The sequence below is a fragment of the Capsicum annuum genome, chromosome 9, assembly GCF_002878395.1.
Source record: "Capsicum annuum cultivar UCD-10X-F1 chromosome 9, UCD10Xv1.1, whole genome shotgun sequence".
NCBI lineage: Eukaryota > Viridiplantae > Streptophyta > Magnoliopsida > Solanales > Solanaceae > Capsicum > Capsicum annuum.
Genome location: NC_061119.1, coordinates 7,356,625 through 7,374,883, shown reverse-complemented (window position 1 = coordinate 7,374,883; position 18,259 = coordinate 7,356,625). Strand labels below are relative to the sequence as shown.

Genomic DNA, 18,259 nt, shown 5'->3' with positions numbered 1-18,259 from the left:
AAACTCATATTTAATAGTTCAGATATGAAACCTCACTGCTAAATCAAGCAAACAACAATGTGATTGTTATTTAAATTTTATTGTATTATATTGTGCGAAAACATATCATTAACCATTTTTTTAACTTATTATTTAATAATGCTACTTTGTCCTTTATCATATTTTTTTATAGTAGCTCTACCCCTTACTCTACTAAACTTTTTTAGTAGGTCTATCCATCAAATTAGCGTAGCATTATGTACATAAAACTTATCCAACATTGTACTCATCAAACAGCTGATCTCATCAAATAGTGGATGTGTAACATTATGTAATGACGAAAAACACCACATTATCATTGATGATTCATATAGATCTCAGCTTACTTAAAATTGAGGTATATATAGATCTCAACCTACTTGAAATTGAGGTATAACTATTGTCGTCTGAGTTGAGGATCTACTGAAAAATCTCTCTACCCCACAAATTATCAGGGAAAGACTACATTCGATCCTTTAGGCCACTTATGTAATTACACGGAATATATTTTGGTGCATGTGACTTATGGCAATGGATCTGTGGATCATTTGATCACTCTCATAGCACACAACACAATGACTCCAGTTCACCAAAACATTGGCAATTGGGAAGAAATAGTTGTTCGTATCCATTGACGTTAGCAACAACATACTCAGCGAAATCCCACGGATAAGGTCTGGAAAGGGTAAAGTGTGTTCGAACCTTACCACTACCTAGGGGAGGTAGAGAGAAGCTGTTCCAAAAGACCACCAGCTCAAGTACCATTATTCTTGAACTTGGAAGGGCATGATATTACCATGAGATGCTTTGGGTCCAAAGTTCATTTACTACGTCGTTTAAGAGGAGAAAAAACACTAATATCCCACGATAGCAAGATACGCCCTCTGAAAATGTCTTGTAATGAAAAACTAGGTACGATAAACGGAGTTCAATAACATATCTGTACAGTCCACTGGTCATGCAATAGTAGAAATGCCAAAGCTACGAGTCATCTGCTTTAACATTTAGAGACATCAAATTTCAAATTTATGGCCAAAACTTATATACTTGAAAGTTGAAAGCAACACTGATTCATTGTTCAAAACCTGCATGCCCCAAATGTCCTGTTTTGGGTGAGAAAATCCCTCTATCACTTCTGAAATGAAATTGAGTAGGAACCAGTATTTGGATCTTTAACTGCTTTGAAGTTGTCGACGTTCATACCAAATCGGCCCAAAATGGAATTTCCCATTTCTTTGAGCTTGCCTGCAATATAAAGAAAGATAGTTTAGCTTCCTCAGGGAGTGTTAAATCAAAGATGCACAGTCATGAATATACACAAATTGTGTGGGATGCCAAACACGAAATTTTGAAATAAATACAAATCATTAACACCCAAAGAAACAGAAAATAGAAGTGGGCAATGCACACGATTGATGAGTTGTCTTGAAAGCAAAACGAAGAATCGTGATAAAATAAATACCATAAGTTGTCTCAGATCATACAGTAATAAAGGTGTTAATCCACGGGCCAAACTTCCTTTTGAAGAACTTGAGATGATACAATGACAATCAGTCGGAAGAGACAAAGGACCTAAAAGCTAGGAGGCAATCTCATGGAATCCAGAACAGTAGCTATAGTACGTTAAGCACAGAAGTGCATTCAGCAGCAACACACAATTAAGCAGTAAAGCTAACAACATTTAAGTTCCTTGGTGACTCGTACCAAAAGCTAGTGATCTTGTCAACTCTAGATGTGCATTGTAAATGTCACAGTTAATTGTCTTAGGGGTCCTTAGATTCAAAACAAGGTTATACAATTATAATCCATACTTCCATGGGGGGATAGATAATACTGAGATTATGGTATAAAATTTTCCTGGTTTAGCTAATACCCACAACCAACCACTGGAAACATTTAATCCCAAAATTACACTGGGATAACTCCTAACCCTGTAACCAAACAGCCCCTAAAGGCTAAAACTGTTGTCTGCCAAAGTACAAAGTAAAGACTACCAGCCAAAGAACAGTCGCAATCTTGAATATTCAAAACTTATGCCATTACTATACCCTTTTCAGAATGATGTGAAAAATTAGGAGGTAGAAAAATTAGTAGGTAGTTGCTAAAGCATGCAAGTCATGTTCAAACTTTCCTAAACGGCTAGCCTGAGAAGCAACACAGAATCTCTGAGTGCAAAAAGATAGTCGTCCACAATCATGTGAGTGACATGGACTAGATACCCTTCCTGCTGACTAACATAAATAAGTGGGGCGAAAATGCCAAACCACTAACAATTGCATGGGAAAGATCTCTGCTATTTACAGAGTTACATTAGAAAAGAAACATAGATGATTAATCCATGCAAAGACAGGAGATTTTAAGCTCACCAATCATCTCTTCTTTCATCTTTTCTCGCTTCTCATCAGCTAATCGCTTTAAACGTATCACACTTCTCCTAGCTTGGTCATGTGAGGGTTCCAATTCCAAGATTTTTGTCATGTCTGCAAGATTTTAAAAAACCAAAGGGAATAAGAGCAGACAAAAAAGAGCTGAAGTAGAACTCCAAACAACAGCAACATAACCAGTGCAATCCCCCACAAATTGGGTCTGGGGAAGGTAGTGTGTACACAAACCTTACCCCTACAAGGTAAAGAGGTTGTTTCAGATATACATAGTAGAACTCCAGTGATTTAATTATTCACCAATAACGTGAAACATTTGAGTGGTGTGGAATTATTACGAGAGGCACATGAGTAACATACAAGAGCACTCTTTTTGAAAATTCTTTTTTCAGGTCAGAGGATGGGAACAAGGAGAAGGCAATGGGAACAAGGAGAAGGCATAGGAGAGCCAGACTAGAAAACATAAGATTTCCACAAAGTAGCCCAGTAAATGCGAGTATGGATACTACTTATTTAGTGATGCAGCTAAGAAGTACCAGTCACAATGACACTGTACCGAATAAACATGGTACAAATTCAGAACCCGATATTTACCAGTAATAGCCTCATCAAAGTGTTCAAGCTTTTCATGTGCCTCTGCTCTTCTAACCAGAGCCTTAATATATGTAGGATTTAGTTCTAATGCTTTAGTGCATTCCTTGACTGTCTCTTCATGTTTCCCCTGTATATGAAAAAGTAAAATCGCTATCATCATTAGTAGATACAACAAAAACTCACACAGATTAACACAATTGATATCTTACACGCTACATGGGAAAAGTATCAAACAAAGATATGGGAAAAGCAAAGGAACATTGTGAAAATTGTTCCTAATATCAGGTGAAGGTAGATGTAATATCATGTGTGCAAATTGAACCTTTTTTTTCAACTCGTGACCTATACGTGTGCCAAGTAAACTTTCAAATTTTTATTTTTTGAAATTGCAGAAAAATGGTGAGACGACAATTGTTTCTGGTATGCCGCTTACTGGGAAGCAATACACAAAAAGATAGGTACCACATTCTTTCACTAAGCTACACATCTTCTCACCCTCTAACTTTCTCCATTCCCAATAACTCTAATGTAAAACCACACAACCAAATGTTGTAGAGTTCCTATACCAAACATTGAAGTAGTTAGACAACTACGGTCAAATGATTCATGATTGCAATACCCTCTCAATGACTTATTGGAGCTTTCAAACTACTAGCCAGTAGCCAGTTTCACATCACGCCAGCATTAAGCCCAACACATCGACCCCTAAGAAGGAAGATGTTACTGGCTTATAACTGAATAAATAATACTAAAAGTCCCTTTTGTACTATTCCTAGAGCAGGAAAAAAGTAAGAACGCGTTAATCATTCTCTTGCCCTCTCAAACTTCTAAAGATGACCCGCTTTGGCTGGATCTTTCCCGTTATCCAACAACCCACCTATAAAAGGGGCAACAAAGCCCCATTACCAGGTTGGAGCTATAAAGAATTTGCGACCATGCATGATAAGAACTCATGCAATCAAGGAAGTGGTAAAACAGTTGCCCAAAGCTTGGTGAAACAACCTAAGTGGGTCAATTTGCCAACAAAAAATTTGACCAATTGAGGAAATCATACAAAAAAAGAAAAGAAAGAAAGAAAGAAAGCACAATGGGTGATAAAGAAAAAGCAAGAGGCATAAAACTCCTATTACAAAGATCAAAATTAGGATTACTCTCTTCATTATTTATTTGGGGGATGAGATGAAATCTTCGAGACCTTAAAAAATATGTCTTAAGGTTACAGAATATAAAGATAAATAGTGTGTTTCCACCCCCCCTCACGAGTACACATGAATTTTTTTTTGGGAAAGGTAAGGTATAATGTTCTGTGCGAAGAAGGTACTCGGAAAGTACAAAGGGGGATAGCAAGTAGACATAGACATATACAATCACAAGAATATCTCCTCTAGAAATTTTTGTGTGTGTGTGTGTGTGTGGGGGGGGGGGGGGGGGGGGCAAAACAAACAAACTGGGTTTCCCAGCATATTGCGAAGTCTCTTTCCATCAAATATCTACTGGTTTCATGACGACAAATGACCCTCACATAGGTAAAATAAGAGTTATAATGTGTCTAGTTTTCCTCCAAAATTTGGGCCAAAGTAACTTTCTCTGCTGTCAACAAATGTTAACAATATAAAGTATGGAACTTAAACATTACACCATATATACCTATTTGACATGATTTTTCCGTCACATTTTTACTAGAGATTATTTCTTCTGAAATATGCCATCACACTTATATTAGATCCTATATGTTCGTCAGTCCTTTAAATTTGGTTCGAAAATTTGTATATTAGTGGCAAGTGCGATCTAGAGAATCCTCAACTTTAAGATCTGATATTTTTCACAAAACTAAAAGTTTATTGATGTGACTGCAAACTCCTCATACAAGATATATGGAAAGGGTAAATAAACCTATAAAGGTATAGAACCTCTAATAAAAAAGCCTTTGGGATTGAGGCCAATTTGTTGATAATTGGTATGTTAAATTTTGACAAAAATGTCCCATTGATAAGAAGACAAGACTAAGTATTAGCCTTTTTAAGCCCGTCGGAATTTTTTTTGACCAGATAAAGGTAATTCCATTGATATTCAGCAACGAGTGTGTGTTGGAGAATATATATTGAATAGCTCTTTTACAGGTTGCGTAAAGACTCAAAAAGTCAAGCATGGTTTCTACTAGCCAGTCAGAATTTCCAATATCCAATATAGAAGGATGACAGGTGTCTTTTGAATGTTCAAATGATCAGAAAAAGCTGCAAATTCAATTTCAGTACTTATTTGAGACCTAACTAAATTGATATACTACAAGAAGTAAGAATCTGAGTGGGACATGCAAATCAATGAAGAGCTATATAGTTATGAAACATATACTAAATGTATAAATGTAAAAGCTTCTAACAATTTCGGAGAACTATTCTTTAGTAAAATATAAACTTATCTGCACTGCCAACCCATGAACGAATTTTGAAATGATGAATCTGATTTTGAAGTGTGCAAAAAGCATACGCTGAGCTTACCAGCTTGGAGAAACAAGTTGCACGATTAGCATGGAATATTGAACGAATTTCAGTACTCGAAGGAATATCTGCTGCAACTTGTAAGGCTAGCTCATATTTTGACAATGCCTCTTCATAAAGCCCTTCCTTGAACAATGTATTGCCTTCAACTTTTGCATCATTTGCTTGAGCCAAGTCTCTCTGCTCCTCAAAATGAAAGGATCATATTAATAATTGTCGAGAGATATTATCTTAGTACAGTGTCACCAACTAAGAACAACAATATACCCAGAAAAATCCCACAATGGGCAGCAGTGAAAGTTGAAATGGCAATGAGCAAAACCTTTAACAAGAGAAAGAAGGACAGGTAGATTGGATTCACGCAAATACATTAATGATGAAATCCCTCAATGTCGAGAGGGAAAATAAAATGGCGGAAGAGGATTAGGAAGTGATTTTGCATAAAAAAAAAACAACATGCCCAGTGTATTCCCACTTGTATTCCCAACAGTGGGGTCTGGGGGGTAAAGTGTACACAATCCATACCACATACCACTACCTCAAATGAAGTAGAGAGGTTGTTTCCGATAGACCTCGTCTCAGGACAGATAACAATATAACAAACAAAAAACATTAAAAAAAAAGGGATAGCACACCGTTAGATAATAAAAGAAACAAGACACCAACAAAGTAACACAATCAACTATCTATTCGAGAGCACAAACATCATCAAAACACTACAAACAAGAAACTAAAGGCACAGATCGTTTCTCCCTACTATTACGGACGCACTCCTACCCACTAACCCTCTATCCTAATTCGCATCCTCCACACCTTCCTATCAAGAGTCATGTCCTCCGTAAGCTGTAACCGTTCCATGTCATGTCTTATCACCTCCCTCTAATATTTCTTCGGCCTATCTCTACCCCGCCTAAAATCATCCATAGCCAGCCTTTTCACCCCTCCGTACTGAAGCATCTGTGCACCTCCTCATCACATGCCTGAATAATCGCAACCTCACTTCCCGCATCTTGTCTTCCACCGAAGTCACTCCCACCTTCTCTTGAATAACCTCATTTTTAACCCTATCTCTCCTGATAGGTCCACACATCCATCTCAACATCCTCACCTTCAACTTTTGAATGTATGAGTTCTTAACTGGCCGACACTCAGCTTCATACCATGACCGACAAAAAGAAAAAGTGCATTTACTTCAGTGAGATTTCTACCCAAGGCCCAAGGCCAAAAAAATATTATCATCAAAATTTTCTGCACAAGTTTCAAATCTCCTAATCATTAGATTTTTCTAAAGATAAATTATCTATCTTGGAAAGCATCCTACACTCAAGCAAAAATTACTATTTTTTTTATGGAGTGCTTGATTTCTACATTGAAATTTGAACCTAAAACCTCCTGATTCTCAATCCACTTCATAGGCTACTAAGCCACACCCTTGAGCGCAAACTCAAACACATTACTCTTTATTTTTTTTTTATTTTTTTTTTACTTTTTTTTATTTTTTAATAACCGTGTGTCCGGTCCAGCTTGCGCGCACTTCGACTAATTACACAGGATACCGGCACCCTCCCACCAGCAACAACAGATGGGAAGAAAACATTACTCTTTATGATAACCGTGGTATCTGAGCTAACTTGCACACAACTCAACTAATACAATACAATACAATACTTGTCACACCAGCAACATTACCTCATTGAGCTCTTCCTGATTTGGTTCAGTCTGCGAAGAAGACGACGCCGTATTGACCGCGTTTTCCGATTCCCTATTACTTCCATTTTCCGATTCATTCAGTTCTGTATCACTCGCTGTCTCATATCCATCCGACACGTAACCACGTTCTGACGCAGCCGCAGATTCCGCCGCCGTCGCCGGAGAAGATTTCGCCGGAGATTTGGAAGAGTTTACTTTTGGTACTTCCCATTGTACTTGTTCAATCAACACCATTTTTCTGTAAGCTTCTTGATTCTTCTACAACTTTCTTCTTCGTCTTTTGAGTCTTTTATTATGGAGAAGTAAACTTTTTTGCTTGAGGATGGAGAAAGGTGACTGGAAGTAAAGAATACAACACGTCGTTTGGTTGTTAGCGGTATTGTACTCATAAAGCTCGGGTCGGGTCGAAATATCGGATACACCGTCCATTTACTTTTATTTGTCTTGTTTCATTTTACAAGTGTTTAATTTGATTAATCTTTAAAACTAAATTAAATAACCATTTAATCATGAAAACTAAAAAATTTTAAATTTAGAGTTGAAGTTGGAGTTGAAATTAGAGCTAGAGTTGTGTTTCGCCAAAAAAAAAAATTAACTTTTGAAAAAAAAAAATTTTAAATATAATTTTATACCCTAACTTTTACAAACTATCAAAAATCACCCAACTAAAATATACCTACTAATAAAAAAAGAACACAATTAGCCACTATTATAAAAATAATTACATAGACATGGCCATATTTAATGAATTTCAATTATGACATATATAATATTTACATTAATAGCCGTTTTCTCAGATTTTAAAATTTTAAATATGGATATTATATTAACAGATCACTGCTTCCTATTTTTTAGATAACAAATATTATCTTTCAAATAAATTTATTTTTGTAGGAATTTATTTAATTTATTTCCTTCATTTTTCGTTCCTAAAACATAAGAAATGATGAGTTGTTATTAAATTTTAGGGTGCCGCTAAATTATTTATTTAATTTTCTTATACATGAAAGATTTTACTGTGTGTGAATAACTTATTTCTATGTAAAACATACTTTGTGTTATAAAACAACAAAGAATAAAGAAGAAGAGTAGAGAGAATAGAGAGAGTGATTCTTATTTCTTCTCTTAAGGGATGAGAGATCATTAGATTGTAAATAAAATGAACAAAACCCCTCTATTTATAGGGAAAATTTACTCCTAGTCTGAGTAAAAAACAAATGCTTCAAATCCTAATAGATATCAAAGTAGATCTTAATAGACATTCAATATAATGTAAATACATTTATAACACTCCCCCTTGAATGTCTAATTGGTAGATAATGTGCCTCGTTAAAACCTTACTAGAAAAAACTCAATAGGAAAAAAGTCTAGTGACGGAAAAAGAGTACACATCTCTAATAATACGCATTTCGGCTGCCTCATTAAAAAATTTACAAGGAAAACCCAGTGGGACAAAACCTCGTAAGAAAAAAAGAGTACAGCGCGTATTAACTCCCCCTAATGAGAGCATCCTTGAACCTTTGCATCCCGATCTTGTGCACCATCTTCTTAAAAGTTATAATTGGAGAAAACTTGGTGAATAAATCAGTCACATTGTCAGTTGAACGAATCTGTTGCACGTTAATATCATCATTCTTTTGTAGCTCATGTATGTAGAAAAGTTTTGGCAAAATGTGCTTCGTTCTATCTCCATTTATGAATCCTCCCTTAAGATGTGCTATGCATGCTGAATTATCTCTGTATAAAATTATGGATAGATTGTCATATTTTACACCACATTTTTCTCGAATGAGATATATCATGGACCTCAACCATACACATTCTCGGTTTGCTTCATGAATAGCTATTATCTCAGCATGATTCGATGAAGTGGCTACGATAGACTGCTTTGTATATCTCCAAGATATGACAGTATCCCCACATGTGAACACATTGTATGTTTGAGATCGAGATTTATGTGGATTAGATAAGTACCCAACATCAGCATGACCAATAAGATTGGGACTACAATCTTTAGAATAAAACAAGCTCATGTGTTTTATCCCATTTTGATGTCTCATAGTAGGAGCAGAAATATACCTTGCTAACAAATTGACTGAAAAGGCTATAAGTCTTGTAGTATTTGCAAGGTACATGAGTGCATCAATTGCACTAAGATATGGTACTTCATAACCAATCCAATTCGATATATTTTGAATTTCAGCAAATAATTTATTGCTTTGAAAACTCTCCAAGAGTTCCAATGATGTTCAAGCAATAAGCTTATACAATATAAGGATTATAAATAAGTTTTTCAAAAACTTTTATATGCTTCAAGCAGTTTGAATCCTTAAAAGTTTTCACATAAGTTTTGTCAAGTGACAATATTCAACATTTCATGAGTGACATCTTCAAGTGTCTGGATTGCAAATCAAATAAGTTTTACGCTTACCAAAATGCATCCTTTCATGTCACTTGATAAATGATTCTACCTAAGCATGCTTAAATAAATGTAGAATTCAGATCCTCGTAAGCTTTCACAATATTGCGCTAATATTGTGTCAAAGATATTGATGATATATCGCTTTGTATCGGTTCACAACGCAACATAACATAACATTTTGAGATCTCATCACTTCATTATTTTCAGGCACATGAACCTTGCATAAGGTTTCATGAAGTGTTATGTAGGCTCTTCAAAAGTTTATTGCCTTCTTATTATGATTATTTGCTCCTTATTTTTCAAGGACTATTTCATTTGGAGCCGATTAGTCTACCACGCTTCACGCATGCATAGACTCTGTCCTTTAGGAACACAAAATTAGAGCACTTGCGCTTAATATGAGATGTTTTTGGCATTTGACTTGAATTATCTTTTGGATGAGGATCTGGTGATAATTCCTAACATATTTCATAGCGCTTATAATCTCCCCCTTATGTTAGGAAAACTAACATACACCCTCTACTTCTTTGAGGAACCCATCTTTGTGCATTATGGTATATTCATTAATCGTATACCGCACATCAAAATTATTAGATGGAATAATTAGTTCCCGACCTTGAACCAATTGAGAGGAAAGAAATAATCATAATTTATTGGTCTAATGCATACAGATGCTATTGCAATATATCATATGTCAGACCAATACATTAAGTTTTGTTCTCATTAACAATGGTTTAGATATTTATCGAAGACATTCAATGCTAAACCATCACCATCAAGATGAATTATCTTGATTACACGATCTGAAAATTATACTCAATTTATATTGAACAAGTAACTTTATGAATGTCAAACGTAGGTTGACCATGAATATACATGTGATCATCTTATTGATGCATCTTTTCAACATATCACATGATAGGTGAATGGGCCCTTATTCACCTTTTATAATTTTCAGATTTGAAGGGATCCAATCCCAATATTAGTTGGTCCAATCAACTTGTCATGAGAACAAACGATATAAACAATTCTTGAAGAATCTTCTAGTTCTTCAATACATGCACATCTTCGAGATGTCACAATCGTTCATATCAATTTATGAACTTTTATTCTAGTAAACTCCAAGTTTACCATGACATGTACTTTTTCTTTAGTAAATTTCAAATTTACTTACATGAATAAATTTCAGATTTACTACTTCAGAAGTAGATTTCAAAATTATTCAACCTCTTTCGGAGGTGAGTTGTGATACAATCACAATCAAGTGCACATTTGCATTAATAAGTTGCTCATTCTCCAGGAATGGAATATAATCGTGCCTTAAGCCTATCAAATTATGATAGCTTATAACCTCTTTCAAGATTTTGCTACTTCAAAAGCAAATTGAGGCATACACATGATGTAGAGAATTTTTCTCTAACATATCTTATAATCATATAAGCATGTGAAAATATCATCACTTTTGATGATCATTATTATATTCGTGCATTCAATCGGTTGTCTTCTTTCAGACATATTATGCACTGCTACCACATACACCTCAAAAATAAAGCAAGTTGTCATATTTCAGACTTATCATATAGTGCTACCACATTCACTTCATGGAATGGAGCATATTCAATGGGTCGAATTTCATGACTTTTCACCCAATACCCATTATTTTTCCTTAGCCATCACAATATCATCAATATGGTGTATTGAGATTCAAACTTAATATTTTATCCATATAAAGGCGTCTTAGACATAAATCGATGGGACTTGAATTCAAATATTATCATCTCTTTTGATAATATTGTTCTTGAGGAATGAATTTAAAATATAAATGGTTTCAAACCAATTATTTTTCCTCAAATCCAACAATAATTATATCATTAATAGAAAATTACAAATAACCTAAGGAATTACTAACCTTGACCTTTAGATTTATAATCTCACCTTATTTGGCAGAGTCTCGTGCTGATAACGTGTTATAAAACAAGAAAGAATAAAGAAGAAGAGTAGAGAGAATAGAGAGAGTGATTCTTATTTCTTCTCTTGAGGGATGAGAGATCATTAGATTGTAAATACAATGAACAAAACCCCTCTATTTATAGGGGAAATTTATCCCTAGTCTGAATAAAAGACAGATGCTTCAAATCCAAATAGATATTAAAGTAGATCTTAATAGACATTCAATATAATGTAAATACATTTATAACTCTTTGCATATATACCATAAATATATAAATATGCTTAGTATGTTTCATTATACTTGTATTTTTATATAATGTATATATGATATATACATGATATAAACTTTATATATAACATACTTTGTATATTTCTATTATAAATATAATACTTTATATATTTATGGGTATAAATATAAATTAGCATTAAAATAATGTCTTAAATAAGGGAAAAAACTAAATAAGGGATAAAAATAATGATGACAGAGAAAAAGAGATATATATTAGGATAGCATTAAGTTTGAAATTATAATTATCTTATTCTTTAAAACTGGTATATACGTAATATTGAAAAAGTAATGTTATAAGGAGAGTTTTATGTAAAAATTTAAAAGATTGGGGTTATGTGTAATAATAATAATAATAAAAGTTAGAATTGGAGTTGAAAAATTGGGAAAACAACAAAAACCTGTTTTCCCTTTTCAGAAAAATTTTACGGAATTATTTTCTGAATTTTCATGGCCAAACACCACAATTTTCAACTCCGAAAAAAAGGAAAAAATTTCCATGATCAAATGGGCTCTAAATTAGACGGGTTGGGTCTAGCGAGTCGAAATATCGGATACTCCTTCGGTTTGCTTTTACTTGTCAAATTTCATTTTATGGGTTTTTAATTTGACTAGTTAAACCGCATGTGTAACGTTTGATTATTTAAAACTAAATAATTTTATATATTGCGGAGATTTTTAATAAAGTGTCAAAAGTTTAAATCACTTTTCAAAGATCCTTCACACTTTAATATAGTAATGTAAACATATATTTTAGTGTAAGCACATATATATTTTACCATCACAAGTTTCAAGTCGTTGATTGATCAATCGCTTTTGCGTTTGTCATGCAATAACCTTTTCCCTTGTTGAGAGGCTAAAAGAGACGCATCAGTTTAAACCATATTTGTGGTACGGTTATTTTTTTTTTCTATATTTAAAATCTTTCTTTATTTTAAAAGTTAATTTTTTACAAAATCATTGATTCCACTCTTATTACGTGCTTAAAACTTTTTAAAAAATTGATACTTCTTAAATTTTTCTTATTCTAACGCTTTTATATTCATTTCTAGATTTTTCAAATCTTCTTAAATGTAATTTAGTTGATTTAAAATTCTTAAACTAATGAAAAAAATATTAGTTGTCATTAGTTCAGATATGACTTATAATAAGGAAGATTTTATCATAAATATATTTAATTAATTTCTAACTCTTAAATATTAAAAAATAGTAAAAAGACGATTTTGCCAAAAGCAAAAACTTTACTGAAGAGCAAAAAATTCAAACAACATTTCTAAGGCCCTTCATAATTTTAATATATTATAGATTATAGATATAGTTTTTGTTTCAATTATATCAATTTTAATTGGTAATGAAACATAGAAACTTTTGTGATGCATTGTTACTCCAATAATAATTTTATATAAGAGAATTTTGTACTGGTTGTATTCGTCATTAAATTCAATAACATGAGATTTTCGAATGTAAGTGATTTCAAATCCGTTAACACAAAAACAGTTTAACTAAAATAAATCTCTAAATACTATAAATGGTGTGAATATATAGCAATAAGATTATATAGTTAACATCAATTAATTTAAGGTAAGGTGTCGTCGATTAAATAATTTGAGGTTAAGGTGTGAATGTAATTGATTTATTTGTTGTATTTGTATAGACAGAAAAACACTCTTAACATCATAATTTGACAATCTTTTTGTTTATGATTGTGTTTTTTTTTCTATTATAATATTTTTTTTTAATAATTTACATAGATTAAAACTACACATAATTGATAGATTTGAGTTGTGAGATTCACTTTCTTTTCAATTTTAGAAGTTCTACAACATCAATGCAATTTGAATTTGGGAGTGCTTTATTTTATTTTCTACTAAGCATTTACGTGAGTTCTTTCATAAAAAATTTCTTGATCGAATAGTTTATGTGTTTTCAATAATCATGTTAAAATTTTACTTTTTTACTTGTGAATATTAATTCAGGGTATAAACATTATTTAGTAGCCGGGAAGCACAATGACAGTCAATTGCTTATACTCTTTAATTTCTCACTATTAATATACGACGAACTAATTAGTTATATTAATCTTTCTCTTGGTTGTCTCTTCTTAATTTTCCTTAGCTTTTATTGTCATCACTGTTTCTCAGTTATATGCATTGTATACTTAAATATTGTAATGCATAATAATTTTACAAATAATTTTGTTTGTTATGTGAAGGAAGAAAATCAACGAGGGAGTATATATATTAAATTATTACTTTCTTTATAAGTAGGGCTCGTAGTAGAATTAACGATAAAATAGAATAATAAGTAAAGACAAAATGAAAAAAAGAAAGCAAAAAAAGATAATGATGCGATCACACCAAATCGATAAATAGTTTATAGTAATACCTTATGGGTGTCTTATTTTCTTTAGTATCTAGCAGTGTGTTATCCCATCTTGTTGTGCTTTCGTATTTTTATTTGTTATATACAATTATATGTCTTGAGCAAGGGCTCTATCGAAAACAATCTCTACTTCATCTGAGGTAATGGTACGAACTGCGTACACTCTAGATATATTATTATTGTTGTATTTTGCAAAAATATATGTATCATTTAAAATATATCATTAGAAATCACGTTTTGTATTAAATAACTTAGCTAAACATGATAGAATTATTAATCTTTCTAAAAAATTATTTTAATATTAAATAAACTGCATCCATAATTTTTCAGTGTACTACTACGAGTATTGTATAGTTGAGAAAGTAAAGAGATAAATTTTTTATTTTTTTATTATTACTCGGCAGAAACATACCTGTTTCGGCCAAGTTTTATATCAAAATTCTCAATGATATAAGTTTATGCATTTTTAGTGGTTGCTTGGTATAAGGGATCAAAATAAACAAAGTTATTTCATATATTGAGATATCTCATATGATTGGTTATTCTACCATATATATATAGAATAATTTATCGCATCATTAGCAATGATGCGATAAATTATTTCAACAGATGTCTATATAGATTTATCTCATCTTTTAATTTTTTTCATTGTCCCTAAAACTTGCATCTGAAAAGAAGAATAGAACAAAAATACATAACAAGTGCAACTAATTAATTTCCTAGATTTTAAAATAGATGATTAATGCAGCTATTGAGCATGTTTTTATGGAGAAATTAAACCTTTCGAACCCGGATGGTGTTGAGTGGGCTGACACACTGCTCCAATTATTTCTCTATTTGTTGTACATCTTCAAAGCTGCAGGATCCTAAATCTTCTCCCACGAGTTAAATTTCTATGTTAAAAATTGGCATTTACAATATTGAAAAGGCTTTCGAAAGTTATGGAATGTTTCAAGAGCAGATAGAGCCATTAGAATTGAAAAAGACAACATAAAACTTAATCTTTGAATCACTTATCGAACCCATAAAACTTAATGTTAGAATCACCTATCAAGAAAAACATTAGATCTGGAAAAATACAACGTAAGGCTTAATGTTTGAATCACATACTATGCATATACTTACTTTTGTCTCCGCTTTTTCAAAGCTACAATAAAACAAATAACACCAAAATTGAAGAAGAATAGAATTGTTTAACCTATTTTACTATTATTAAATTTACATCTATTTTCATCAAAAAATGCAGCCACAGTAGTTCCTTTAATTAATCCACCATGGGCGATGTGTCATGCCTTTGGGATTCATATTTTTCACCATGTTTACCTTGAGGAGGGCATGCTTGATATTATCTGTTGTAGTCTTCTTACAAATAATCCACAACTGAAAAGACAAATATATGACCTCAATACGCAAAGATGAGACGTGACTCAAATTATTCTGTATTTGTAGGTGTGTAACTTATAAAAACAAGCAAAAAACTTCATTGCTAAAGAACTAAGGGATTCAAGAAGCAAACACAAAAATAAAACGATTAATTGAACTATGGAAGCAAACACGAAATTAGTATCAAAACCATATAAGAGATTGAACATTTGCTTTTTCTTTTTGTCAAGAAAAAACAAGAAATGATTTCACATGAATAAGAGCTATCTTACAGACAACTCATACAAGGAACATGATAAAATGTTAAATCAATTTTAACTTTGGCGGAAAAATCATTGACAGTTTTGGACAAGAAAGTCAGCTAATACGGTGAAGTTCTACGGTAAAAAGAACAATCTAACCATATAAAATAATATCATGAATAATTATCAACCCATAAAGGAATATAACTAATGTCCAAGGCAAAAACAAATTACTTTTAATAGACGTAACTAAAGTCCAAGTGATAGACGAAAGACGAAAATAAGTCTCCGAATTTTGATGATAAGGAATACTAAATAAAGGAAAAAAAATCAAAGAATCCTAGATCGAACACACTACAATTTTTTATGGCTTCCTAACGTATAATGAATACTAAATAAAGAAAAAATAAAGAATCCTAAATATGGGACTTTGGATTAAAAAGGACTCCCAAGTTGTCCAATTAAGTGGGAGTCCTCCAAGTTTTTAAAATTAGGTGGGAGGGACAACTTTTTTTTGATTTTTTTTTTAAAGTTTTTCCGTCCAAACAACTTGTCCCAGTTGTAGAACAACTTTGGTAGTTGTTCGACAACTACGCGAAGTTGTTCAACAACTACGCGAAGTTGTTCAGACAACTAATGTAGTTGTCCAACAACTATCCCAGTTGTTCAAAAGACTTAGTTTTTTTTTTTTAATAACTTGCGGGATCCACTTGTCCCCTTTTCTTAATTGGAAACTTGGGAGGGTCTTTTGACTATTTTTTTCGAATTCCTAAACCAAACATAATATAATTTCTTTCACCAAAAAGTTTGTGAAACTATAAGAAAATAGTGAAAAGATGTTGAATAACCTCAAAAAGAGAATAAGTAGCTTGTTACCTTTATATCACTATGTTGTTCCATTCACTTATATTGATCACATTTAGCTTCTTATTTGAGACTTTGAAAGATAAGTTCTACTAAATTATTGAGTTTTAAATCAATAATTTATATATATTCAATGAACTTTTTAAGACGATTAATATAAAGTTTGAATGAATCTACAACCAACATGATAGAATGATGTTATTACCTCTTTCAATAGTAAATGATGCTCAAAATAGATTTTTATTCTTAGATAATGTTGCCATCATCATGTCTAAAACAAAAAAAAAAAACAATAATCAGATATTAAGAATTGAGGCCATAATATCTCAAAAGAAACAGTTAAAACAACGTTATTCTACATGAGTTAGTTATCAGTATTTCGAGATTATGCACATACACAAACCACCACGCATAAATCAAAGAATATATACTCTACATGTAATTATTTGTTTTGGTCTCTAATCGAGAACTTCACACTTTGTTTTGCTCTTAGTTATTATTTTTCAAAGAGTCATACTTAGGATTCTCTTAGAGCCTCGCTATTTCTACACTGAACAATTCTTGTAAAAATAATTGAAAAAGAAAAGAGCTATAATAGATTTACTTAAGTTACCCAAGTTATCCGCACCCCCTACAAGTGGTATCAGAGCTAGATATACTTTGTTTAAAGTTACGGAAGTAGTATATATTTGGACTTATTTGATTAATTTATTAACTATGATAAAATTATAGCTAGATATCTACCAAAATATTATAAATATTGTTTAGATGAATAATGTACAAAAATCACAATAATATAAAGAATTAAAAGAAATAATATCTGAGAAATGTAAAAAATTAAAAATAAGGATAGAAAGACTACAGTATAACATAATTGTCGGAGTTAGTAAAAATTCAATAAATGCACAAAAGGAAGAAATATCAAATTTAGAATCAACAATAGATAGTCTAGAATATATATATCAACATAACCTATATACATTTAAATAAAATGAACAAAGAAGAATTTATAATAGACGAAAAAACATAGAAAAATCACGAAGGATAAAAAATAAAATAGTATTCTCTAATTTAGGAAGAAGATATAAGAAAATATGTGAACATTTATATTTAATGTTAGAAAAAGAAGAATTAAAATTAAAAGATAAGTTGGCAGTCATGGCAAGAATAGAAAGAGAAAACGAAGAAATAGACAGAAAAAAGGAAATAGATAAAATAAAACAACAAACCAAAGAAGAAATACGAAAAATAGAAGAAACTAAAAATAGTAGGATTGCTGAATTAGAACAAGAACTACAAATACTAAAAGACCTGTATAAAAAAAGACAGAAAGAAAAAAGAGAAAAAGATAAAGAACAAAAATTATTAATTGAGATAAATAAATTTAAAGAAAAATTAGAAGGAGAAAATAAAGAATTAGAAACCAGTGAATTAGAAATAAATACAATAGATGCCGAAGAAACAGATAATTATGACTCGAAAGATAGTGAAACATATACAGAAATTCTATAAAACATAGGAAAACTAGA

General features: G+C 31.9%; 1 protein-coding gene across 1 annotated transcript; it reads right to left on the bottom strand.

Annotated features, from left to right (window-relative positions):
• Nucleotides 1-896: 896 nt before the first annotated feature.
• Nucleotides 897-7,565, bottom strand: LOC107843093 (tetratricopeptide repeat protein 1). Its single transcript, XM_016687262.2, has 5 exons — nt 7,181-7,565; nt 5,492-5,671; nt 2,994-3,120; nt 2,385-2,498; nt 897-1,263 (listed from the first exon to the last, which is right to left on the bottom strand). The coding sequence occupies exons 1-5, from the start codon at nt 7,433-7,435 to the stop codon at nt 1,148-1,150; spliced, it is 792 nt and encodes a 263-aa protein (XP_016542748.1). The 5' UTR covers nt 7,436-7,565; the 3' UTR covers nt 897-1,147.
• Nucleotides 7,566-18,259: the final 10,694 nt, after the last annotated feature.

Coding starts and splice junctions, on each gene's coding strand:
- LOC107843093 (XM_016687262.2), bottom strand. CDS start 7,435: ATGGTGTTGATTGAACAAGTACAATGGGAAGTACCAAAAGTAAACTCT. Junction 5,672..7,180: donor ATCAGGAAGAGCTCAATGAG/GTAATGTTGCTG, acceptor TTTGAGGAGCAG/AGAGACTTGGCTCAAGCAAA. Junction 3,121..5,491: donor CAACTTGTTTCTCCAAGCTG/GTAAGCTCAGCG, acceptor TTTCATATACAG/GGGAAACATGAAGAGACAGT.